The sequence below is a fragment of the Lemur catta genome, chromosome 11 (assembly GCF_020740605.2).
Source record: "Lemur catta isolate mLemCat1 chromosome 11, mLemCat1.pri, whole genome shotgun sequence".
Lineage (NCBI taxonomy): Eukaryota > Metazoa > Chordata > Mammalia > Primates > Lemuridae > Lemur > Lemur catta.
In genome coordinates this window covers 73,937,998-73,964,065 of record NC_059138.1, presented here as the reverse complement: position 1 = coordinate 73,964,065, position 26,068 = coordinate 73,937,998, and the positions used below count along the sequence as shown (strand labels likewise).

General features: G+C 37.0%; 2 protein-coding genes across 6 annotated transcripts in view; one reads left to right on the top strand and one right to left on the bottom strand.

The window, feature by feature from the left end:
- The window catches only part of JAZF1 (JAZF zinc finger 1), a 383,233-nt gene that overhangs the window by 319,092 nt on the left and 38,073 nt on the right, over positions 1-26,068 (top strand). The window contains exon 5 of one of the 2 annotated variants that reach the window (XM_045564806.1): positions 6,761-9,153. The exons of the other annotated variant lie outside the window; for it this stretch is intronic. Coding sequence (XP_045420762.1) covers positions 6,761-6,937 — 177 coding nt within the window. The 3' untranslated portion in view covers positions 6,938-9,153. Of the gene's footprint in view, positions 1-6,760; positions 9,154-26,068 lie in introns of those variants that run through there. 2 annotated transcript variants of the gene reach the window in all.
- TAX1BP1 (Tax1 binding protein 1) overlaps positions 10,867-26,068 on the bottom strand; it is an 89,706-nt gene continuing 74,504 nt past the window's right edge. The window contains exons 15-18 of one of the 4 annotated variants that reach the window (XM_045564802.1): positions 21,999-22,182; positions 21,481-21,629; positions 12,078-12,166; positions 10,867-11,481 (exon numbers count right to left, since the gene is read on the bottom strand). In XM_045564802.1, coding sequence (XP_045420758.1) covers positions 11,280-11,481; positions 12,078-12,166; positions 21,481-21,629; positions 21,999-22,182 — 624 coding nt within the window. In that variant the 3' untranslated portion in view covers positions 10,867-11,279. The remainder of the gene's footprint in view (positions 11,482-12,077; positions 12,167-21,480; positions 21,630-21,998; positions 22,183-26,068) is intronic. The other 3 variants (XM_045564803.1, XM_045564804.1, XM_045564805.1) reach the window with 3 other exon arrangements.

The following is a 26,068-nucleotide window of genomic DNA, read 5'->3' as shown; positions in this document are numbered from 1 at the left end:
GTGGAGATGTGAGCGTCCTGTCAGGGCCTGCTGGGCAGCTGCTGAGGCCGGGTCAGAACAGGCCTCAGGACGCATCTCTGCGTTTTCTGTGTGTCAGCGGCACGGAGCTGGGAGAGGAGAGAAGGCCACGAAATAGTTATCTCGGGATGCAAGATGCCGGCAGCATCGTTAGACAAGCTCATTTTTCCAGAGGGCAGCTCTGCACTGCAGAAAGAAATTGGTTCCTTCTTTTTGTATTTCCCAGTAGGAAAAGCTAGACCAGAGAAGGCCACACTCACACCTGCCTGCCCTGGGTGCTGGTTCCGTTGTGTTTTACCCAAGCTGCCCCTCCTCGCCGCTGCCAGCATACTGCTTCTCGCAAAGGCCCAAGCACTGTTCTATTTTGTTATCATTATTCCTTTGCTTTTAGTTTTCTTGGATTTCCAGCAATTTCCCCCCTTCAGTGGTCTATGTCTGGACTGATGGGGGCTTTTCCATGTGTTCTCTCACCATCTAAAGCCAAGAGGCTCCATTAGCTGCAGATGACATGGTGGCCATTGGTGGCCCTTATCTCGATGAGGGAAGCGTGAGTTTCCTTTTCTGGGCCCGAAGGCCAAGTAATGACACGTGGGACAGAACAGACATGGAACTCTACTCCTTTATCCAAGTGTGTGAGATGAACACGGTCACATTCCCTAAAGCTTCAGTTTGACTCTTTCTGTTCAGAAATTACTGGTTGTAGGGCAGTGCTGTTCTCTTAGGTAACTGTTTCATCTTATTTATTGCATGATTTTGGCTTGGGAACCGGTGAGAAGAGGGTGGTAATGAGCTGGTGTGCTGTGGAGTCAGGCAGAATCCAGAAGTTCTGCCATCTTGTTTATTTCCAAGGCAAGTCAGACTTTCATTTCCTGTCCCCTGTTGGCAGGAGTCTCTAACCAGTTAAGTCTCGTGGGTGCTGACTCCAGTGAGCTCTTCTCACCATTTCAGTGGCATTTACAGAGCCGAGAGAAGATGAGGTATCTGACTTCCTGACTTCATACTGAGCGGGGAATGGGAGAGGGACAGTAGAGCTGTAGAGCTAAGTCTCCACATTTTTTCCTCATGTTAATTCCTTGGCCTAGGATACCCACTTCCCTTTGTAGGGGAAGAAAAATAATTTTTTCTTCAATCATCATAAGTTCTTAGTTGTAACACACCCCTGTAACAAAAGAGAGACTAACAAGAGAAAAATAGAAGCTTATGAACATGTGTATTTCATAATATACTTGGGAGACAGACACCCAGGGAATGAGTAGTTCTCGAAGAGGTGGCTTTGAACTCCAGTTATATAGCATCTTCAAGAAAATGTGATACATTTTTAGAAAAGTGACAAGACCAAGGGAAAGGACTTTGAGTCTCTAGGGGCAGCAACTTGTGGGAAGACAAATAAATAAATGGTAGATAAAGGCTAGTTGGTGAAGCCTGTTCATGTAGATTCCTCTGCTACCATTTCCAGGCCAGTGCGGGTCTCAAGTTCTGTTCAGTGGTTAACCTTTGTTCTCCCTGGAAGAAGGGGGTGGTGGGATCTCTTTTGTCTGATAAATTTATGTCCTCTTTTTAGGCTAATGGAGGGAGGGCAGAGAGCTTTCCTGCATCTGCGGCTGCTTTATTGCCTTCAGCTGAACAATCCTCATGGCAACTAGGCGTCTTTGGGGGTGGCACATCCTCCTCTCCCACACCTTCCTCTCTCCATCAGCATCTCTCACTTAAATTCTACTCCTTTCTCAAGGCACAGCTCAAACGCCACCTCCTCTAGGAGCCCTTCCCAACGTCCCAGACTCACTCACCCTCATAGGGAAAGGTTCCTTCTCAGACCTTCCCAGATGCTTTTTCCACGCTGAGCACTGTCTACAGTGAGATGCCATCTCCCTTATGACCCCCACGACCCTACAGCTTGCTGTCCCCTCCTTAGCACCCAGTGCAGGTCTCAGTAGTTACCCTGAGGACAAAGGAACAAAAGCGCAATGACAGGGCAAAGGCGTAATGACAGGGAAGAGGGAAATGTGGGTTCCCCACTGACCCTGGAGCTGGAGCAGCGGCACTGGAGTGATGGTGGGACTCTCGCTTGGCTTCCTCCCCAGGCGTGCCAGGCCAGGCCACGGGTCCCACCCCTAGTGCTGCTCACGCTCCTCTGCTGACTGCAGGTGAGAGGGGTTAGGACTTCCCCACCTTGCAACTGGGGATAAGTTTAAAAGATGGGTTGAAGTGCTTTGAGATTTTTGTTCCTTTGATAATTTTTGTGTTAGAATGGCGAGGATTAAAGACATTTTGTAACTTTCAAGAACAGTAAAACAGAACAAGCCCCCCCACCGGGTCTCTCTGAAGGAGTCCTCTGCTGCAGAGGACGCTATTGTTTCCGCAGCAGATACACTGACCCCTGATACATAGATATACAGTATCCTATTTTCAAAAATTAAAAAAAACTAACGATGAGGGAATGTTCACAAAGTAACGTTAAGTGGAAAAATATGCTAAATTTTATGTAGACGCAATTCTGTTTTTCCTAAGGATCCTACCGACAGGCCCTGGACATTCTGTGTGCTGCCATGTTGAGTCAGTGGAGGGTGACATGCACCTCAGCCCTCCTGCTTTCTGGGGCCGGTGGGTGTCCCCACTGCTCCAAGGGATTTCACTTTTAACCACCGCCATCCCTAATTTCTGCTCTTTCACTTTTCTTCTTCATCAAATCCCCAAGCAACTTCCTCCTCTCCATGGTGTATTAATAGAACGTCAAGGCTCATGGGAAATGGAAAGCTAGGGTTTTCATATCTAGGGCACATGTCACATATTGTACACATTAAGGCCTGAGTACTGACAACAAAGATCAAATACAGTTAACTTCAAGATGGCCCAGCTTAGCATCCAGACTTTCCATTTCATGATTTGATTTGGAGTGGGATTTTTAGAATATCCTCTAAATTGCTTGTTTTCCATTGACTTGCTAAATTCTATCATAGGGACAGGTAGTTCCTGATGGTAAAACCCACCATCTGAGTCCTCCTTTGTCCCTCCTGTCCCACTGGCTTCCTTCATATACTAGCCTGATATCAGAGCATCATTGTTGATAGACACTTTTCTTCAGACTGAGTATCCCAATCCTTCCTAACTGGTAAGATTTTTCAAAGCCCACCAGCTGGTTATTCTAACACATACCTAGCACTTTAGGAGGCTGAAGGAGGAAATACGATCTATGGAACTGTGCATCTCGGGGTTCCCATTCCAGCTCTATCATTTACCAGCCATGTGATCTTGGGCAAGTCTCTCACCTTCTCTGGGTGTCAGTTCCCTCATCTGAGCCATGAGCATTGAATAAGGCAGTTGACATCAAGCACCCAACATGATAAGTTCTTAATGGTAATGACCTTCCTTGCCCTTTGAAAGCTTAATTCCATTTCTCTTTTCAAAGACCAGAAAATTTGAGCATGTCATTTTCAAGTTGCCTCCCATTATATATTTTTGTTATTAATATTTTTGAAAGATCAATTCATTTCAGGGTTGATGCAATTAGAAACTTCAGTGGATCTTTTTAGAGCTTATCTAGTCTTATAAAGAAGTTGTTCCATTGCCTATAACTGAATGGATAGATTGTGAGGAAATCTTTTAATAGTCTGATTTGACCTTGTATTAACAGTTGTGATAAGGGCACCCTATTGACACTTGTGAACATTTTAAATCACAACAGAGAAAGGAGTGATGGTACAGGAGGTTCTTTGGCTAACCCTGGAATGTTGTATGTTTCCAAATGTGGAATTGGCTTCCTGATTTTTCCAGAGTAATAAAGCGCTTGTATGTATGGAGTTGGCTGTGTTTTCCTCAGTCTCACAGCCAGACACACAACGTAATGTTTACATTCAAGCTGGGAACAGGCCACAGGGCTGCTGGAATCACCTCACCTCTGGCTTGTCCTTCTTGTCAACAGGGATCTGGTTTCACATTGGACTGGCCTCCTGTGACTTTAGCAATTTCTGGTTTCAAACCTTTTCTAACCTAATTAGTTATAAAAATTGGGCCTGGATGGAGTGTCTAAGCCCTGATGTTGAAGTTGCTATGCCTTTTTGCTTCTTGGTTAATGGTTTTTATTTCTGGTCTCCCCTATTTTCAAACAAGGCGTGAGTAGTTCTGGGGCCCAGAGGTAGCTGGATTCTTAATGATCCATCTTGCAACAAGTTCCCTGTGAAAATAAAGACATGAAGTATTTTAGTAACCCTTCATCTACTGAAAAGGTCTCTACTAGGTGCTTGATGAATAGTCACTGAGCTAATAATTGGGATATTATTAAGCAGCCAGATGCATGTTTCTAGCATTTGTGAGCCAGGGAACTTTCTACCATATTAAAGTTGGAAGTCTTTTTCTAACAGTCATAAAACTATTATTCTCTCTCTCTCTTACACACACACAGCTTAAAACAATATTTCCCAGTTCTGTCGGTTGCCTGGCTCAGCAAGGTGTTTTGTGTGTGTGTGTGTGTGTGTGTGTGTGTGTGTGTGTGATTTTTTAAGACAGTCTCACTCTTTTGTCTTGGCTAGAGTGCCGTGGCGTCGGCCTAGCTCACAGCAACCTCAGACTCCTGGGCTTAGGCAATCCTTCTGCCTCAGCCTCCCGAGTAGCTGGGACTACAGGCATGTGCCACCATGCCCGGCTAATTTTTCTATTTATTTTTAGCTGTCCAAACCATTTCTTTCTAGGGTGCTAGGGTTACAGAGTGCTAGGGTTACAGGCGTGAGCCACCGTGCCCAGCCAGCAAGGTGGTTCTTGCCCAGGGTGTCCCATGCGGTTGGAGTCATCTGAAGGCTCACTTGGGCTACATACACAAGTTAGCCTCTTCACACATGTGCCTGGGCCCCAGCTGGGATGGCTGGGCCAGCCAGGGGGCTGACGGGGCGTATCTACCCATCTAATGTCTCAGTGGGTCTGATTGTGCAACTGCTACTACCGTCCCCATGTCCTGCCCCAGCAAGCTCTTAACAAGACTGGTGGGCTGCTTCCTCACTCCCTATGAAAGGATTGATGCAAGAAGGACAAGGCTGGAGCTGCCGAAGGCCCAGAGCCAGGCATCCAGGGCAGAGGGTGCCTTCTGCTTCCACTCACTAGACAACCTTCAGCCTCTGAGCACAGCCAACTGGTGGCTGTTTGGCTTCTCTGTGTTCAACAAAGTGAAGCAGGGTTCTCTACCAAAACCTTAAAAAAAACGTTAATATGCACTACAAGTCTTTTAAGAGGGAAATGTAATAGTAATTAACCACCAAACACATTTTTTAATAGCAACCCTCCCAACTATATGGTTGGAAAACACTGTTCTGACAAATTCCTTCATTCACAAAAACTTATTGAGCATCTACTACTATGTGCCTAGACACTGTGCTAGATACTCATGAAGCAGTGGCAGGGAGGGAGTGGTGTTCTGGAAGCTTATTTAAGAGCATCCTATGTAGCATGGGAACAAGACTGTTGGGCATAGGACTGGGCCCTGTAGGACTAGATTTAGGTAACATTTTTTTAAATTTCAGCTTATCATCATGGGGGTACAAAAGTTCAGGCCACCTACACTGCCCATGTCCCGCCCATCCCCCCCGAGTCAGAACTTCAAGCGTGTCCATTCCCTAGGCAGTGCGCATTGCACTCATCATGTAGTTATGCCCCCTTCCCCCCGAGTTAGAACATTCAAGAGTGACCATTCCCCAGACGGTGCGCAACGCACTCATCACGTAGGTAACATTTTAAGAAACAGCTCACTCTTCTAGTAATTTGTGCTCAACAATATCATGTCGCAGGCTGTTACCACCTCTGCCATTCTTTCTTAAATTTTCCACCATTACTTAATACCCTCAGCCTGTTTCCTCACCATTTGATTGGGATGAGCAATACTGTCTGTTAAATCTGTAGAGTAAATCTAGGAGTGGAGTCTTGCACAGAATATGCTACTGAGCTAGCAAAACCAACTCACAGAAATCCAGAAAGCATTTTGACAGCCTTAGCATCCAGATGCTGAGAAACCCAGTCTGAGCATTTTGTTGCTAAGACTATCTAACCTAAAATGTCTAAAGCTACTCGTATGTTTGGACTGCACTACTTAGGAAGGCCTAGTGTTTGTTTAGCACACACAGCTGTGCAGGGGCAAGGCAGGCTTTGGGCAATAGGTGGCTCCCACAGTGGCATCAGAGACACTGGCTTAATGCAGAGCAGAAAATGGACAAAATTCTAGGTAAAGTGTGGTAGGGAACGGTTATCACAGTAGTCTGGAAGCAAGACATAAACTGAGTTTCCAAATCAAAAATTTATACAAGCCTTAAACTTTGAAATTTGTCCTAACTTTTTTCTTTAGAAAGGTACTTATTGGTCATCCTGAGGTTATTTTTATAGGATTGTTCACTGTTAACTTTATTCTGAATGGGAAAAAAAGATTCAGAGAGCAAGCAAAGTTCTAGGCCGAGGGACCTGTGCCTATTTAATTTTCTTAAAGAGTCCTAAATACCTGTTATGTAAAATTTTAAGAAATCAATACTTTCAGAGTAATTGAGGCATATTTGAAATTTTCTTGTGTCAGCTGTGTGACTGTCTGTACAACAGCCCCCCATTAACACACCAGACTGTCCTTGAAGGGCCACAGCTGGAATTATTCCTTCTACCCAGCTGCCGTCCAGGAGATGTCTGACTGTAATCCAGGCTCATATTGAGGTTTTCCCAAGTTTGACAAACATTCTGTGACTCCGTCTAATAAGCAATATTTTTGTCTTCCCCACAGAATGTGAATGGCATAAAGTACCATGCTAAGAATGGTCACAGAACACAGATTCGTGTCCGCAAACCATTCAAATGTCGGTGTGGCAAGAGTTACAAGACAGCTCAGGGCCTGCGGCACCACACAATCAATTTCCATCCCCCGGTGTCGGCTGAGATTATCAGGAAGATGCAGCAATAACATGCTGGTCATAACTGTGCCAAGAAATCCTCACCAGCAGTTGCTGATTTTGAAAACAGCCACCTTTTTTCAGGGGAAGCATTCAGCAACCCTTTAAAGAAAAAATTAAAATGCATGCTTTAAATTTTTTCTGTAATTTTGGAATGATGTATCTTTGTAGAGTTAATGATTTTGTACATTTGCACATGTAATCATCATACCTATTTTCATTACTTTGATATAAGGTGCTAAACAAAAAAAGCTCTAGGTTCTTCAGCACATTTCCCCCAAAACAAAATAAAATTGAGGGCATGTTGCATATCGTTTAGTTGTATTGCAGTGATGTTAAGTGGGGGGAGGAGAGGGCTGGCACTGAGATTTTTTTTTTCAAGATTGTAATGTGATTGAAGTTTTTCGACACATCAACTCACATTTGTTCAAAACCAAAATAATACCTTCATTATCAAACTGGTTACCATGCCTTACATAATGGAGTTAGTATTTGTGAGTAGAAAGACTTTAGGTAATGGAAATATAAATAAGAAAAATGTTTAACATAATATGCTAAAAATATTTTCATATTTAAATAACATACATAAAAGGTGTGCTTTCTGTGTTTTATATTATCTTGCAAATCCTTTTGCCCTTTAAAAAGCTGAAAATCTTGCCATCATCTGACTTACCAATCATTTTAGTGTTATAAATGGCATTTTTGTACAAAATAGTCTATTCAGTTCACTCATTAACACATTGAGTGCCTGCTGGGTGGAAAGGATTCAATTTATGCCTGTTGATATTTGTGGACCAAGATACCAGTTTAGTGAAATGCTTTTCCCTGAAATCTGTTAGGAAACACTTCAGAATACTTAAGTGCAAATTTTGTGTGTGTGAAATTTAGTTACATCTTCATCTTCAGATGAAGTTTTAAAGCACTTTGTAGTTCTCTATTGCCAACAATTTGTGTTGCCAATTCTTACAGCCGCTGACCTACCAAACCTGTGGGTTGCAAATCAGAATGAGAAGTCTAAGCACGTTTCAAAGAGGAACATTTTTGTTAAGACCCCCCCTACTGCCTCTTCTTCACGCTCATTGTGGTTTCTGAGACTTTTTTTAAGGTACTTTCCCCATCACACTGTAGATGTCTGCATTCTTATCGGAAACCTTTAGCTTTATAAAACATTTTGCTGAAATATGAAAGTGAGCCTTATTGACAATTAAGTGCTTCTTGCAGCAGGTGGTCAAAGAGTGACTAACATGACCCGTTAGAGTAACCTACATCTGGACCATTCCTGAAGTTTTTCCCTCACCGACAGTACCATCATGCCTTGAGTATTCTTTTCTCCCAAGTGCTATTCCTTAAACACAAGAGTTTACCAGTTGCCTAATTATGCAATAAAAATTGCTTTGAGACAGACAGCTAACTGCCCTCCAAACAAACTGGTGAAAAGCAAACTCGACTTGCTCATAAAATAAGTTCCTTCCCATATTCCCAGTTTGATGAAAAGTCTTACGTTACATAGAGCTGGCAAACAAGGGTCCCTCCTCAATTTTCAGACACTTTGAAAGGATGACAATTCTGTTAGCCCGATGAGTAAACTTCTATATTCATAAGTTATGAATCCCTCATAATGAGGGATAGTAAAGTATTTATAAAGACACTGCCCTCTAAAAATTTTCTCAGATCTCTGAAAAGCGGTCTTGGTCCTGAATATACAGTTGTTATCCTACATTTAAAAGGGTGATCCAGACATGAGAAGCAACTGGTTAGTGCATAAGAAGGCCCTACTTGGCTATTTCATATCTACCTACAATTGATCAAAACAAATTTTTTGAGGCCAGCAATTATTTAGCTTCGCTCCTTCTAGTGCAAGAAACTGCAGGCTGGATCAGTAGTTCATCAGCTAAACAGTCATAAAATAGTCATTGTGCATGTTAAATTTCTTTCAATAATAAAACAAATTCCAATTTCTATTTACTTATTCATTGTGACAGTATTACTAAACAGGTAAGGATGGGAATATTTTATTATACCGTGTATAGTGAATGTATTGTACTGTGTCTGTGAAAACTGTGCTTTAAATTATATTTTCATATGTTTTGTTGGGGACAGAGCACATTATGTTTGAAAGCAACAGAGGTTTGTTTTAGAACTGAAGGCAACTTAATCAAAATTTCTGTCAAGAAAAGCTGCTTATAAATGTACATGAAATCACATTTAAAATAAACTGCCTCTGACCTGAAATAAACATGGCTCTTTATTTTCATTACTGTCCATTATGATAACCATTATCAACTTTACCATGGAAACAAACAAGGAACTGAATGGGAGATGTTAGTCTATTATTTTGCAAAAAAAAAAAAAAAAAACTTGTATATGTAGATTTTGTTCCCTTAAATTTTTGCTTAGATTAGACTGCATTACTTTTCTATCATATCAGTAACAAATTACTTACCTTAAGCCTGAGGCCAAGAACTATTTAAAAATAAGTTCTAGGTTAGTAAATTGAACAGTATCATTTTTCTAATGGTAGTACTGTAATAAATAGTCAAAGGATACTTTTAGGTTAACATGGTTCATAATTATTAACTGCAACGAAAAAGCTCATATTGAACATATTTTACTTGAGTATATTCTGCTTGAATATATCTGTTTCCTTATATAACCTATCAATCAGGAAGCTGAAACAAGGAGTCTTCAGTGCTCTTTGCCTCCCAGGACTGCCATGTCCTAACAGCTGGCCTCTGAATGCCTAATACCAGTTTGCCCTAGACTCAAAAACCTTTTAAACATCGCAAAATACATAAATCCTGCTCCCACAAATATAAGTGACAAGATATGTATGCAGGCCGGGCAGGGTGGCTCACGCCTGTAATCCTAGCACTCTGGGAGGCCGAGGCAGGTGGATTGCTTGAGCTCAGGAGTTCGAGACCAGCCTGAGCAAAAGCAAGACCCCGTCTCTACTAAAAATAGAAAGAAATTATCTGGCCAACTAAAATATATATAGAAAAAATTAGCCGGGCATGGTGGTACATGCCTGTAGTCCCAGCTACTCAGGAGGCTGAGGCAGTAGGATCGCTTAAGCCCAGGAGTTTGAGGTTGCTGTGAGCTAGGCTGACGCCACGGCATTCACTCTAGCCCGGGCAACAAAGCAAGACTCTGTCTCAAAAAAAAAAAAAAAAAAAAGATATGTATGCAGTTCACATATAGCACCCAAAAATGCCAAAAGTCTAAATATTAGATTCACAAATAGCTGGTTTCCTCAGAACAAATGTAAACTATTTTGGTAACTACAAAAGCAGAAAAATCAAAAGTTGGTACTTTAAATTCTTAACACGCACATTATAAAAAGGAAAGGAATACAGTTCAGAAGTATTTTAAAGGCTCAAACCAAAAAAAAGATGCTCAAGGTTCTAGGTTAATGAAAAACTATGGCAAATAAATTTGACAACAGTGAAATTACAGAGCTCTTTAATGTTAATGAGAGTACTATACAGCAGAGACATAACTAAAGAAACACATTACTTTGCTTTGGGTTTACGCATCACATGTTTAATCACTTACTGAAAATATTTCAAATTTATATACTCATCAGGAAAATGTGAAAAAGATATGATACATATTCTGTGATTTAATGCCACAGACACCACTGTTATGAAATCATTTAATATGAAAACAACTGTCCTGAACATATCTTGTTCCATTTTCCCATTAGGTATAAATATAACTTCAAGATGGTTTAAAAATAATCATTTAGGTTATTTCTAAGTTTTCTGCCATAAAATTAACAAAATATGTCTTCTTTTAAATCTTCAACATTTCACATATAAAAAGGATATTTGCAAGCATGTGATTTCATTCTACATGCAGTTCCAGTTCTAAAGATTAAATTATCATTTCATGGGCTACATTATGGAACTTTCTGTATTCAAAGAATTACTTCACACAACTATTAACGATAAATGCTTTTTATTACATAATATTTAGTAGTCATGCTCAATCAACAAGGTAAACAGAAACTTGTAAATATTCTGCTAAATAATCTAGTACACTAATACATTTTTTCAGAGCGCTAATAATCCCTGTATCCTTTATTCATACAACTTTGCAAACTTGGGAATAAATAAAGATATAAACACACAAGAACTTTTCTTAAAGCAGGTAACGTTAACACAGGTTAAAATTATATTTACTGATATGCCAAAGATTGACCCTGACTCTAGTTAACACCAAACTCAAAAGTAGCTCTTGGTCAGAAAAGTACAGTAGAGGGTGCATGAATGCGACACGCTGTGGTCTCTTTTAGTGGTCTATTTGAGGTGATATTTTTTTTTAACTGCTAAACTATATTAACTCAAAAAGTAACTAGTCAAAATTTAGAACATTCTGATCAAAATGGGTCTGAACATGCCTTTCGAACCCCTGCTGGTCATAGTCAGGAGGGAACTGCTCACTGCACATCGGACACACCTTCCAGTGACTTTCAACATGTTCTTCAAATTTGCTCTGATCATAGTTGGGAGGGAACATTAATTCACAGAGGGGACACTTCTTGTGAACATCAAAGCTTAAAGAAAAAAGAAAATAAAAGAATTATATATTTCTAATAGATTTATAATGGTAACTCTCAGTATACAACAAGGTTACATTTATCTAGTTAGCAGATATATATCCACAGTAAACAACTCCAAAGCCTTTATTCCAGCAACCTCTTTTTCTGCTTCTAAATGCTTGCCGTAGACAACTGTATAACCCATTTATAAAGCCTCTAAATTTAGTTTTATAATTAGGTTGACAAAGAAACTTTTTTAAATTAAAGTCCCCCAAATCCAATTGCATTATGTGAAATGAGTCTTAGTTAAAAATTGAAGAACTCTTGGCACTAACAGAAAATGCCTTATGTAAAACAATAAGGATAAATACAACTCATACATTCCCAACAGTGCTTGGTTTAACAGCTAAGATTCTCTGAGGATTGCATCCATCAGAATTAGCTGAGGGCATGTTAAAACACACCTATTGCTGGGCCCTACACCTGGAGTTTCTGGTTCAGGAGGCCAAGCCCTAAACATCTGCATTTCTAACAAATTCCCAGAGATCACACTTTGAGAACCACTGGACTATATATATATCCAAATTCTACAAAGGAAAGAGAAAAATCACCTGGAATCAAAGCAAAAGCCTGTCCCATGCCCACGTAAATGCTGACTTGGGGGATGAGGATCAGGAGCAGTGGGCATACTCTCATCTTCCTAGAGAAAAAACAATTTTGGAACTTTTAAGTAAAAGCAAATATAAATTCCTTAATTCAATCAAGCACATACTGACAGTATGAAGGAAGATTGTACTTAAGGGAAATTTCACCTCTACTATCATTTAATTAGATTTTCAAATATGTATGTCTGAAACTAACTTTATAGAGTATTTCACTATGAACTAACAGTCTGACCTTGAAGTAAAAAGCAGTATTCAGTGGAATGGAGACACACCACACCTGTATGTATAAATGAAGCTGAGAGCAGTAGAACTTTTCAAACCTACATACATATATAGGTAACTTTACTTACTTTTTTTTTTATCATTCCACAGACTAGGTAACCCCTTTCATAAACATCTTAAGACTGCATTATTGTTCCAACTATTCTCATTTAATAACTTAATTTGCAAAAAGAAAAGTCTCTTTGACAAGATACATCGATGACATGATATACAGAAATCATAAAGGAAAATAAAGTACATGTGAGTATGTGTACGTGTAAAGTATGTGTATATTCTTTGGCACACACACCAGCAAGTCCAACTAAAAAACACATGTTAAAGCAAAGGAGTGCACTAAACCACAAGCCTCAAACCTTAGAAGAGCGAAATTCAGTTTTTGAATTACAGGTTGTGAGACTTAAAAATCTGTAAATCTTAATCAGAAAGAAAACACTGACTTGGATTCCCATGCTTGCATCCTGGTGGTCAGTTTTAGAGATCTACACATGCTACATCAATAAGCCAAACCCAGAATCTAACTTAACACTGAATTCAGCCACATCATCTAAATTGCCCATTTGCTTTCTTCCTTTCAGTAGCTTTTAGCTGTTCTCATGTCATGAACTAATAGCACATAACCAGGTATAGCAGGCACTGATGAAAAGCCTCATGTTGCTGGGTAGTTACGCTTGCCGCAGAGCTGCTATTAATGAGCTAGTCCAGTCTGTCACAAGAAGAGGTACCAAAAAAGTATACATGGTGTGAAATGCAAAGTGAACAACAAAGGACTGAGTATCTTTTCTTGGTACTTGGCTATCGTTCTGACAATTTTCCCCTCTTGAAAGGTAAAAAAGGTGAGAGGCTTTTTTCCCCTCCATGTTTATCACATGAGAAAATGCCTTTCTGTACATATGATTGCTACAGGAGATAAGTGAGCAAAAAGAAAACAGGACAGATAACCTAATGGAGGGTTGAGAAAATAGAGGATAAAACACAAATACTTTACATACTTCAAAAATTCAAGTAACTAAAATCCAGATAGCTTTTAAATTTGTACAAAGAAGCAAGATGATATAGTAGTTGAATCTGCTATAAGCTTAGTATATATGACAGTAAACTTTGATTCTGTGCCAGTTACTCTAAATCTCAGATTTGGGCCTTTCCAGCAACAGTATCTGAAACACTGAATATGCTTAAATAACTATAATATAGTGGTAGTGATAATGAACAAAATTTTCTCATTTATCTTTGAAAAAAAATTCAAATTGTGAAATGTTGAAGAAAATAATTGGAAAAGATAAAAATAGGGCAGATCTTGATATTCTACTTTTTAAAATTCTTAATGACAAATATTTAAAATAGAAATACAACTCTCTAGGGCCCAAAAATATAATGGAACCAAAAATCTCATAACCTACTTTCCCTGTTTTACAACAGCTAACAGCTTAAACCAATTTACTGTTTCCATGAATCAGCTAACAATAGAGTTTGTAGCTCAGGTGCCAAACTCAGACAACTTCTCAGACATAAAATACTCCTGCTCATTAAATACCTGGAGGGGGAAAAAAAGCAAAAGCAATTTATACTTTCTAAGCCATATATAATTTGGCAAAGATAACCCTATTTTTGTTACATTCTATTATCTATTCTATTTTAGAAAGATTTCCATGCAAAATTATTAATTATCAGTTTCAGGATTGGAAGTTACAAACCCAAAAGGATTTAATAGCAGATTTTGAAGTATCGGTACCTAGTATGTTAGCTAAACTGCTAAAATCATCTTGTTAGCAAATTATATTGAGAATACCATATTGAAATCTATTTATAAATAATTCTAAATTATTAAGAAACCTTTCTTTAGAAACACTTTTATTAATAGCATTTTAATCCTCTTAAAGGTCTAAATCCCTTATAGTGTACGTCTACCTTTAGATCCATCAACACGATAGTATTTCTATTACAAATTGGTTTTAAGCAAAGGATACAAGCTATGATAAACTGAAGCTCTACTTGAAACCCAAAAACTTCTCATTACATGCCCGACTCAAAATATACTCTATACAAAACATTCTTGTTTTGTTACATAAAAGTATATAACTAGCTTGGACATTTGAAATAGTATTAAAATGGGTTAACCTCTCAGACAATAAAATAGGGTTAGAGTGCTAAATTCAAAATGTAATCATGAGGTGGTTCCTCAAAAAATTAAAAATAGAATTACAATATTATCCAGCGATTCCATTTCTGGGTATACAACCAAAAGAATTGAAAGCAGAGACTCAAAAAGATATGTTGAATCATGAACCTATGTTCACAGCAGCATTAATGACAACTGTCAAAAGGTAAAAACCACTCAAATGTCTATCAATGGATTCGTGGATAAACAAACTGTGGTATATCCGTGTAATGGAATATTACGTAGCCTTTTTAAAAAGGAATGAAATTCTGACACATGTTTACAACATGGATGAACCTTGAAGACATGCTAAGTGAGATAAGCCAGTCACAAAAAGACAAATACTATATGATACACAAGCTACCTAGACTAGTCAAATTCACAGAGATCAAGGACAATGGTGGTTTTCAGGGGCTGGAGGAAGGGGGAATGGGAGTTGGGTATGGAGTCTCAGTTTTGCAAGGTAAAAAGACTTTTTGGAGATTGATTGCACAGCCATGTGAATATACTTAACAATATAGAACTACATGCTTAAAAATGGTTAGGATGGTAAATGTTATATGTATTCTACCATAATTTTAAAATGCTAACAACTATCGTGATCGAATTCTACCAATATACACTCAAGGGATAATGACTGAGTTATACCATCTGAATCATTAGTATCCACACTATGGGACTATATTTGCTCAACATTTCCCAATCACTGTGTTGTGATTCTTCTTTGCTAGAAATTAGTAACTGAAATATTTAGGTATTATTCAGGAATTGGTAATGAATGCCAAGGAAGAAAAGTTCACCATTTAATAAAACTTTTACTGAGTTGGTAAGTATTACTTTAGTTCAAGAGCATTCATTCTTTATGAAATTTATATATTTGGTAAGGCCAAAGTCAACACATAAGAGCCAGTACTCAATGACTGTGAGTGACTTTTATTTAAAACAAAAGAATTTTTATCTTTGCCCCTCAAAACTTTGTATTTGGTAGTATTAGTCAACATTCCTCTTCTTTTTATGAGATTGTTATTGTTTAAACTTTACCAGACATTCATTTCTAGTAATATCTCAGTCAATGAAGGAATAACATTTAACTATATAATTTAAAGGTATTCAAAAATCAGAAAGCAAGTAATTTTGCAAATCTGTTAGTTTTTATAAGTTTTACGTTTCTCCATTTTTGAAAATTAACTCAAAATGGACCAAAAAAACAATGTAAAGCTAAAACTATAAAACCCTTAGAAGAAAACATAGGCATAAATTAGAAACCTTGGAAAGGCAATGGTTCTTAGATATAACAAAAATACCAGCAACAAAAATAAACAGATTCAACTTCACTGGAACCAAGAAGTTTTGTGCTGCAAAGAACACCATCAGGAACGTGAAGTCAACCCACAGAATAGGAGAAAATATTTGCAAATCATATTATGTGCTAAGGGACCCAATTTAAAAACAGCCAAAGATTTGAATAGACAAAGAGGATATACAAATGAGCAAGCACATGAAAGATTCTCAACATTCCATGATGACATACTACTTCGTACCCACTAAAATGGGCTATAATCAACACAAAAGACAATAACAAGTGTGGGTGAGGTTGTGGAGTAACCGGAACCCTCAATTCACTACTAATGGGAATGTAAAATCATGCAACCACTGTGGAAAACAGGCAGTTCTTCAAACGGTTAAATGCAGAGTTACCATGTGACCCATCAATTCCACTTTCCCAAAGAAGTGAAAAAGTATTCAAACAAAAACTGTACACAAATGTTCAGAGGGGCATATTCACAATAACCAAAAAGGTGAAAATAATCCAAATATCCAACAGATGAATGGGTAAACAAAATGTGGTAAAGGTTGAGAGTTCCCTTATCCAAAATGCTTAGGGCCAGAACTGTTTCAGATTTCAGATTTTTTTTTTTTATTTTGGAATATCTGCATTAGACTTACTGGCTGAATATCCTAAATCTGAAAATCTGAATCATGTTGATGGCTCAAATAGTTTTGGATTTTGGAGCATTTCACATTTCAGATGCTCAACTTATATATTCAAATAATGGAATATTATTCAGCAGTAGAAAGAAAAAAAATTCACTCTACACACTAAACATGGATGCGTGCTAAAACATGAATAACTGAAAACATTATGCTAAGTGAAAGAAGCCAGTCCACAAAGGCCACAATTGTCATGATTTTGATTTATATGACTGAATATCCAGAAAAGATGAATATGTAGAGAAAAAGTAGATTAAGGGTCTCCTGGGCTGAGGGGAATTGAAAGGAAGAGGTAACTGCTACAAGGTACAGGGTTTCTTTTTGTGGTAAGGAAAATGTTCTAAAATTGACTGCAGTGATGGTTGCACAACTCCGTGAACATATTAAAAACCACTGAATTGTATACTTTAAATGATAAGTTGTATGGTATGTGAATTATATCTCAATAAAGCTGTCAACAAAAATCAACTTTTCTAAGATGACCTGAATTTTAAATAGCTTAATAGTAAAAAATAGAAATGTGGTTTGTAGACCAGCAGTAGTGGTATCTCCTAGGAGATTGTTGGAAATGCAGAATCTCCTACCCCACTCCAGACCTACTGAGAATCAGACTGCATTTAACAAAATCTTTAGGCTGTCATATGCTCAGTAACATATGGAATGCATTTCTCTAACTAAAACCATTAATAAACATTTAAACTACCCCTACTATGTGAAAGGCATAATACTATAAAGTATAGAAAACAGAAAATTTGGGATTAAGAGATGCCAACCAGATATACAGTACAAGCAGGAAATAATTGTGTATAAAAAATTAAAAACAGAACAGCATAGAATCCATTTAATCCTTTTGATGGTGTCCAATTACAGGCTGAATATCTCTATTCTGAAAATCCTACAACCAAAATGCTCCAAAATCCAAAACTAGTTGAGCGCTGACATGAGGCTCAAAGGAAATGCTCACTGAAGCATTTCAGATTTTCAGATTAGGAACAGTTCAACCAGTAGGTATAATGCAAATATTCCAAAATCAGAAAAAAATCTAAAATCCAAAACACTTCTGGCCCAAGAATTTTGTATAAGGGATACTCAATCTGTATCTATTTTTTCCTTTGCTGCTTATGCTTTTGGTATCATATGTAAGAAAGCATTGTGTCATCCAAGATCACAAAGATTTATCTCTATGTTTTGAGTTTTATAGTTTAGCTCTATATTTAGGTCCAATTAGAGTTAATTTTCAAATATGCTGTGAGGCAGAGGTCTAATTTCATTCTTTCATCAAACTGTATATACAGTTTTCCCAGCACCATTTGTTACAAAGACATTCTTTTCCCATTGACTTGTCATGTCACTCTTTATAAAAATAGACTATAATTATACACTATTTTTGTAAACAGAAAACACATTAAAATAAAACTTTAAAAATAAGACAATATAGGAAAAATGGCAAATTCGAGAAAGGCAAAAACTCAAATGATATACCATGACAAATGGGAAACAGGCCTTGACTCTCTGAAGCAGTGGTTCTCAACAATTCTGGAATCACAGAACCTTTGACAACCAGACTCTTCTGAGAATAAAAGCCAAAACTCACCAGGAAAAAAAAAATGCGTATCAACAAAAACTGCCTTCAGTTTGGGGGTTCATAGTGAAGGACTCATGGAAAGCCGCAAACATAGGACATACTAATAGAATATGAGAGCCTTAGTCTTTCAGAGATGGGGGGGAAGGAATGACAGTAGAAGCAAAACACTGAACAAGGCATAAAAACAACTGGAAAGCAGGATATGCATTAAAGGAAAAGGAAATAATATAGCCTTGAATGAGGGGGTTGAGAAGTTTAGAACAGTGCATTCGAAATGCTACTGAGCATATGATCACCTAAAGAGTTTGTTAAATGCAGTCTGATTCTCAGTAGGTCTGGAGTGGGGTAGGAGATTCTGCATTTCCAACAAACTACTAGAAGATACCACTACTGCTGGTCTACAAACCACGTCTTTTTTTTTTTTTTTTTTTTTTTTTTTGCGTAGCAAGGATTTAGACACGTGGTTCCAAAAACTGGGTATGAAAGTGCCTAGGGCACCACGTCAAATTCAGAGGGGTACTGTGGGATAATTTTAATTTTCTAAGGATATCATATCTGCAGAAGTACACAGAAATATGCAATAAAGATGGTCCCTGACTTAAGATGGTTTGACTTTATGATGGTGAAAAAGCAAAACACATTCAGTACACTCCTCAATTTATACTGGGATTACATCCCAATAAACCTATCGTAAGACCATTAAAAATGGTCTTTCTGCTGCTGAGTAGAAGCTTAAAAAAAAAAAAAAAACCGGTCTTTCAACTTACAATGGGTTTATCAGGCAGTAGCCCTATCCTAAGTCAAGGAGCATCTGTATCTATCAGCTATCACGTGAACTACTGCCTGGAGACAGCTTACAGACTTACAGATTCAACTTTAGATACTGCCACATTCCTTTTCAATGACATCTTTGAGAAGCTGGGTTTTGGGAAGCTGCTGTGATATAAAGCAAGTGCCATGTGAAAATCACTGTGGAACAGGAAATGAGGGTGGTTTGTCCAATCTAATTCCAAGGCTTGACAAGTGGCCAATGATCATGCACATTCCACTAGTAACTGTGGTTATTTAAAATGAAGTAAGAATATTAATTTTTCTTTCAATTTATATGTATTCTTTTCTCAAATGGTTACTAAATTTGTTAGGAAATAAATACTTAATTGTTAGCTATGTAAGTCCTCACTTAACATGACATTGTAGAGAGATTCTTGGAAACCGCAACTTAAAGCAAAACACCTTATGGCAGGTCCTCGAATAACATCATTTCTTTCAATGTTGTCTCATGACAACACTGAAGAGGGGAAAAAAATTAGTCTCATTAATATGTCGTTTTACTTAAGCATATTTCCAAGAACTTACATATGACATTAAATGAGGACTTACTGCATTTCTTTTGGTTTAGGGGGTAGTGTGAATAAAAATTACTGAGATGCTAAGGGTGCCATGAGCTGAGAAAGTATAGAGGTCTCTGGTTTAGTGTTTGATAGGTGATTAACACCATAGCTTCTACAGCCAATCTGATAAGGTTCCAATCCTGCCTTTACCCTTACCAGCTGTTTGATTTGGGGCAAACTATTTAATGTCTCTTGGTTTCCTCCATTATAAAATAGTGATGGTAATTAGTTCCTACCTCACAGGACTGCTGTGAAGAACAAATAAGTTACTATTAATATATCTAAAGAGGTTAGCATTTGCCAGCAAACAGAGGTATAGAAATGTTTTGCTGCCATCACCATCATCATAATTATGACATTCTCGTTAGTGCAATTATTAAGTAAATGGAAGTTGTAAAAGACTTTGGATCTGATAGTTGACCACAGTTTCTGGTGCAGAAGGGAGGAGATATGGCAGGTGTGGTTACTGGGTAAGTTCAGAGAGCAGGCCACCTCAACCGTGACTCAAAGGTACTGGGGCCTGTGGCTGTTAATCACTCCCAGGGCAAAGAAACAGAGCAAGAACAGGTCAACTCAAGTTTGCTTTCCATATTCTTACTAAAATTACTAAAACACTTCATTTGTAAGTGATTTTTATTGTTGTAATGACAAGAATTTTTTAAAAAAGTTCTGAATGTACATTACTCTGTCTAATGTGAAAAACCTGATTATAAAATAAAATTATTCAAAGGTGTGTATTAAGAGTCCTCCATCTCATTACCAAATCTAAGCATGTCAGCAAATGAGCACAAGACTCTAACACTACTTCTCATGGGTTTGCAGGAGGGCAAAGCACACAGATCAGAAAGAACATTCTGCTAATTAAACTGAAGCAGATGACTACGGAAGAGAAGGGCTTGTCACATGTAACATCTGTGCCAAGAATGATCAGATTAAATATGCAAAATGTGAAGTAAAGGTGTGAAAAAGCAGGAAGATGATACTCTAGACCTTAAATAGGCTACAAAAGTTCTGACAGTTTTCCTAATTATTCCCAGTAATGGACACAGGAGGCCAAAAGGCAGGCGGGAGAAATGCATTTTTCTCCATTATGGGTATTGAGCACAAGGGCTAAAATCATGCCTGTCTGAACACTGATCAGTTTCTGCAAAGGTTAATAGCAATTAAATGCAGCAAACTAGATTAAATGAGAAACAGGTCATGATACCACTGTACTTGCAAAGAGCACAATAAAGCATTTCTTTTAAATTCATCTTGATGCACAGGAAATCCAAAAAGAGCTACTATGAAGAACCTATTATCCAAAAAGAGCAGCTCTGAGGAAACTTATTTATTAAATGGGTAAGAAATCTTTCAAATGAAATTTTTAAAATAATGACATGCTGCACAAACTAATTTAATTACCATCAGTATTGTGTTGCTGCCTGAGAATAAGAAATGCTACATAAATATTAAAGATGTCTAAAAGAGTATTTCTCCAAAAAAGAAAACAAGTATATGATACATACACTTCTCTCTTTTTCTAGCAAAGATAATAAAGAGTCCACCTTGATATCTAAAGTGGGATGTAAACACTCAAATGAAAACATGCATACTGAAACATAAAACTGTGATTAACATTTTGTTTCTTCTAGCCTAGTAGATCTATGATCAAAAGAATATAGTAAGTTTTAATAAGCGATGATTAAGATTGAACTATCTGGTAACTACAATATTCTGAAATCATTCTCTGAACTTAATCTCTTAATTTAGTATATAAATTCTAAAGTATAAGCCTGAAGCACATTGGTAGATTTTTCAAACTTAAATACAAGCATATTTTTCCAAAAATCACGTAGGCAATTGTGTGCAGACACTCCTTCCACACATGAGAACATACCCCTAACTCTCTACATAAGACAGAAAATAAAAGGGACAGGCTCAGACAATGGAAATCCAATTTACTTTGCTATCCTCAGGGTCTTCTAAACCATCAGGCCGACTAAGGTTTCGAGCAGGCTGGCTGCAGACAACATTATCTTCCAGTCCCCAAGAGGGGACTCTCACAGGTGGCCTTTGGATTTCATCTGGGTAAAAAGCACCATCTGCTCCATCTGTAATAAAAATTGTGAAAGGGTAGGATGAAGCCAATTACTAAAATTAGCATCTCTATATATAGATATGAGCAAGATATATACTACCACTTTGGTGCATCAAAAAAAGATGTTTTTATTTTTAACCCAGGTGATTTTTAAAATTGTGAACAATATGTAATAAACAAATAGACTACTCATTTAATAGTGCATCACTTCTAGAAGAGGCTAGTTACTGTGTTAAATGTTAACATGGCTAAATTATACAAATAAATTTTAAAGTTTCTCTTAGAGTTGACTGTAGTAGCAGTTCTCTAATCCATGAAAATATAAACAACAAAAAAACTCCTCCAGATTCAGCTAACCCCAAACCAAAAATACTTTAATAACCTCTTGTTTCCTGTGTTGCATAAGGATTACCATATTGCAGAACTGGCTGTGCACCTGGCAGGGCAGGAATATGACCATTTTGCTCTGAGCATGTGTTGAGACACTGTGAGACCTGCTGAGGACTCTGGGAATTCTGACCTTCCATTTTCCTTTCTGCTTGATTTTCTGCACTCCTTTTTAGTTCCTAAAATTAACAAAAAAACACAGATGAATATGCAAAGCAACCAAATACTTTATAAGAAAGGCAATATTAAACATTTAGCCAAAATATAACAATAAAATTATTTCCCTATTATGCAGTTGGAATGCAGATGGAAATACAGTTACAAAGGCTGGCTCTCAACTTCTCATAAATTTATCTTCCACATATAACAAAGTCAGAAAGCAGGATAAAGTCCAATGTATTTTCAAATTTATTTGTGACAAGAAAGCACCCTTACTGAGTTAATTTAGGGGGAACTGAATGTCTTACAACTTAGCTATTAATAAAATTTAAGAGTTTTAAAAAAAATAAAAACAGATTGCTTCCCTGCAGAATTCTATCAAATATTTAAGCTTAAAAAAATAACTAATCCTGTGTAATATTTTTCAAAAGAAATACTCCCATTTTACAAGGTCAGTATTATTCTAACACCAAAACCGAACAAGGACATCACAAGAAAACCACAGACCTCATCCCTCATAAATACTGATGCAAAAATCCTTAACTTCTTAGCAAATCAAACCCAACAGTATTGAAAAAAAAAAAAAAAAATCACGACCAAATGGGTTTTATCACAAGAATACAAAGTTAGTTTAACATCCGAAAACCAATCAGCGTAATTCACAATGTTAAAAGAATAAAGGGGGAAAAAATGATAATTTCAAGAGATACAAAAGAAACATTTTACAAAATTCAACACAAAAAAATCTCAGCAACCAAAGAATAAAAAGGAACTTCCTTAACTTGATATGAGGTATCTATAAAAAACCTACAGTGAACTCTAATGGCGAAAAACTAAATGCTTCTACTGAAAATCATAACAAGACCAATAATAAGGCAGGAACGTCTGCTCTCACCACTTATATTCAAAGTAGCCAGTGGATTAAAGCAAAACTAAGATTACAGCAGACAGATTGGAAAGGAAGAAGTAAAACTATCTTTATTCACAATGATATGATCATATATGTAAAAAAAATCCTAAGAAATCTATAAAAACTAGGAAAATGAAGGAATTTAGTATGGTTGCAGTATACAAGGTCAATATGTAAAATCAATTGTATTTCTATGTATCAGCAACAATTAGAAAGTGAAATTTTTAATAATTCTATTTAGAGTAAAATCAATAGATAAAATACTTGGGGATAAATTTAACAAATGATGTGCAGAGTCATTATACTAAAAACAACAAAACAATGCTGAGAAAAATTAAAGAGTATAAACAACTGGAGAGATATACGTTCATGCACTGAAGAACTTGATATTTTTATGCTATTAATCCCCCCCAATTAACTATAGATTCATAGATTCAATGCAGTCCCACTCAAAATCCCAGCAGGCTTTTGTATAAATTGATAAAACAATTCTAAAATGTACATGAAAATACAAAGATACTGGAATAGCCCATATTTAAAAAACAGAACAACAAAGTTGAAGGACTTATACAACCTGATTTCAAGATTTACTATAAAGCTACAGTAACAAATACAGTATAGTATTGGCATAAGAATAAATGATAGATAAGAGGTTAGCAAACTTTCTGAAAAGTGCCAATCAGTAGATATTTACACCTTCGTAGGCCATGCAGTTTCTGTTGCAACTACTGAAATCTCTCTGCTGTTGGAGCCACAGATAATACCTATCATGAATGGGCATGGCTACGTGCTAATAAAGCTTTATTTACAAAAACAGTCCACAAGCCAGATTTGGCATACAGACCTTAGTGTACTGACCCTTGATAAAAAAAAAAAAAAAAATCAATAGAACAGAAGGGAGAGTCCAAAAATAGACCCATATTTATAGAGTCAATTTTCAACACTGAAAATATCTCAAGATGCAGAGGTAATTCAATGGAACAAAAGGATGGATTCTATATACAAATAAATGAACTTTGAGTATGTACCATACCATACAAAAAATTAAATACATCATAAATCTAAAATAAGAGCTAAAATGACACAAATAGCATGAACCATTAAGACAAATATTGATAAACTGGACTACTTCAAAACTAAAAGGTTTTGCTCTTAAAAAGATAGTATTTTTAAAAATGAAAAGGCAAGCCATAGATTAAAAGAAAATACTTCCAAAATATCTGACAAAGGAGTTGTGTCTGGGATATATAAGGAACTGTTACAACCAAATACAACCAAAGATGACAAACAAGCCAATTAAAAAAAAGTAGGTAAAAGATCTGGACACTTCACAAAGGAATATATACAAATAGCCTATAAGCACATGAAAAGATGCTCAGCATCACTAGCTTCAGGGATACTAAAACCAAAACCACAATGAGATAACACTAATTAAAGACCGACAATGATACCAAATGCTGGTGAGGATATGGAGCAATTGGAATGTTCATACACTACTGGTGGGAATGGAAAATGGCACAGCCACTGTGGAAAACAATTTGGCTGTTTTGTAAAAAACATACACTTACCATATAAGCCAGCAATTCCACTCCTAGGTATCTACCCAAGAAAAATGAAAACTTATGACCACAGAAAGACCTGTATGAGAATGTTCACAGCAGCATTACTCATAATAGCAAAACATCAGGAATAATCTAAATGTCTACCAGCTGGTAAAAGGATTAAGGTCCATCAACCAGTGAATGGATAAATTCTGCATGACTGCAATTATATCAAATGCTAGAAGTGGTAAAACCATATAGTAACAGAAAGTAGATCAGTGGTTTTCTTGGACTGAGGTAGCAGGAGGCGATGACTGCAAATGAGCATAAAGGAACTTTATGCAGTGATGGAGATGGTCTGTAGCTGGAGTGTAATGGTAATTACAGAACTATGCATATTTGCCAAAATTCATCAAATTGCATTTAAATGTGGGTTTTATTATTACATGTAAATTATACCTCAATACAGCAGTTTAAAAATCAACCAGAGGCATTATTTACAAAAGATACAGGAATAAAAAATTAGTCTGTAAAATTTAGCTGGTTTTGCTGATTGTCATATCTTGGGAGTAGAGACGAGACTTCAATGTTAACAGATTTTTATCTATATAAATGAACAAAAATGTACCAAGTGGCCTTAAAATGGGATGAGTCATCATCATTAAGAGCAAAACTGGTAAACATGATGAAAACTGCAAGTCAATTTAGGTTTGAGAACATGTATGTGAATTAAAAGTTCTTCCTGAGCAAGCCCGTTCATAATATACATGTCCACACATCGACTGTGCCAGGCACTATGGTAAAACTGTGAGGTTAAAGTTGCATTCCTACCTTAGAATCACTCATTATTTTATTGCAAACGTAACACTTGTGCAACTTTAGGGAAAAAAGAAAGAAAAATACTCATTCACAATTTCTAGCACACCATCTATTATGTAGCAGGCACTGTACTAGGAACTAGAAATACAAAGATTAATTTGGCATGGATTTTTGCCTACAAGGAATTCAGTCTAACAGAAGATAGAACTCTAGATAAATAATTAACAATTGTGATAAGTGAACTAGTAGAGAGATGAACGTAAAATGCAATGTATCAAAATGAAAACACTGTATTCTGGAAAATGACTATAGAGAAGAGCCATTTAATTTGGATCTTAAAGAATTTTCATCAAGTAGATAAAAACCATCCTAGATAGAAAGCATATAAAAAGAATACAGAAGATAACAAGAAATAATAACATATTTTAGGCTTGGTAAATGAATGACATGGCTAAAGCAAAGGATGCATATTAAGAGTAGCAAGAGATATAGCTGAAAAGATAAGTTGGGGATCAGATGTGCCAAATCTGTCATACAATTAATTTACTATAATGGGCCTTCAGGTTTTTGAATAACAACAACATGGTAAAAATGGTCCTTGGTAAGATTAATCTAGCAAAACAATATTGAGCATAC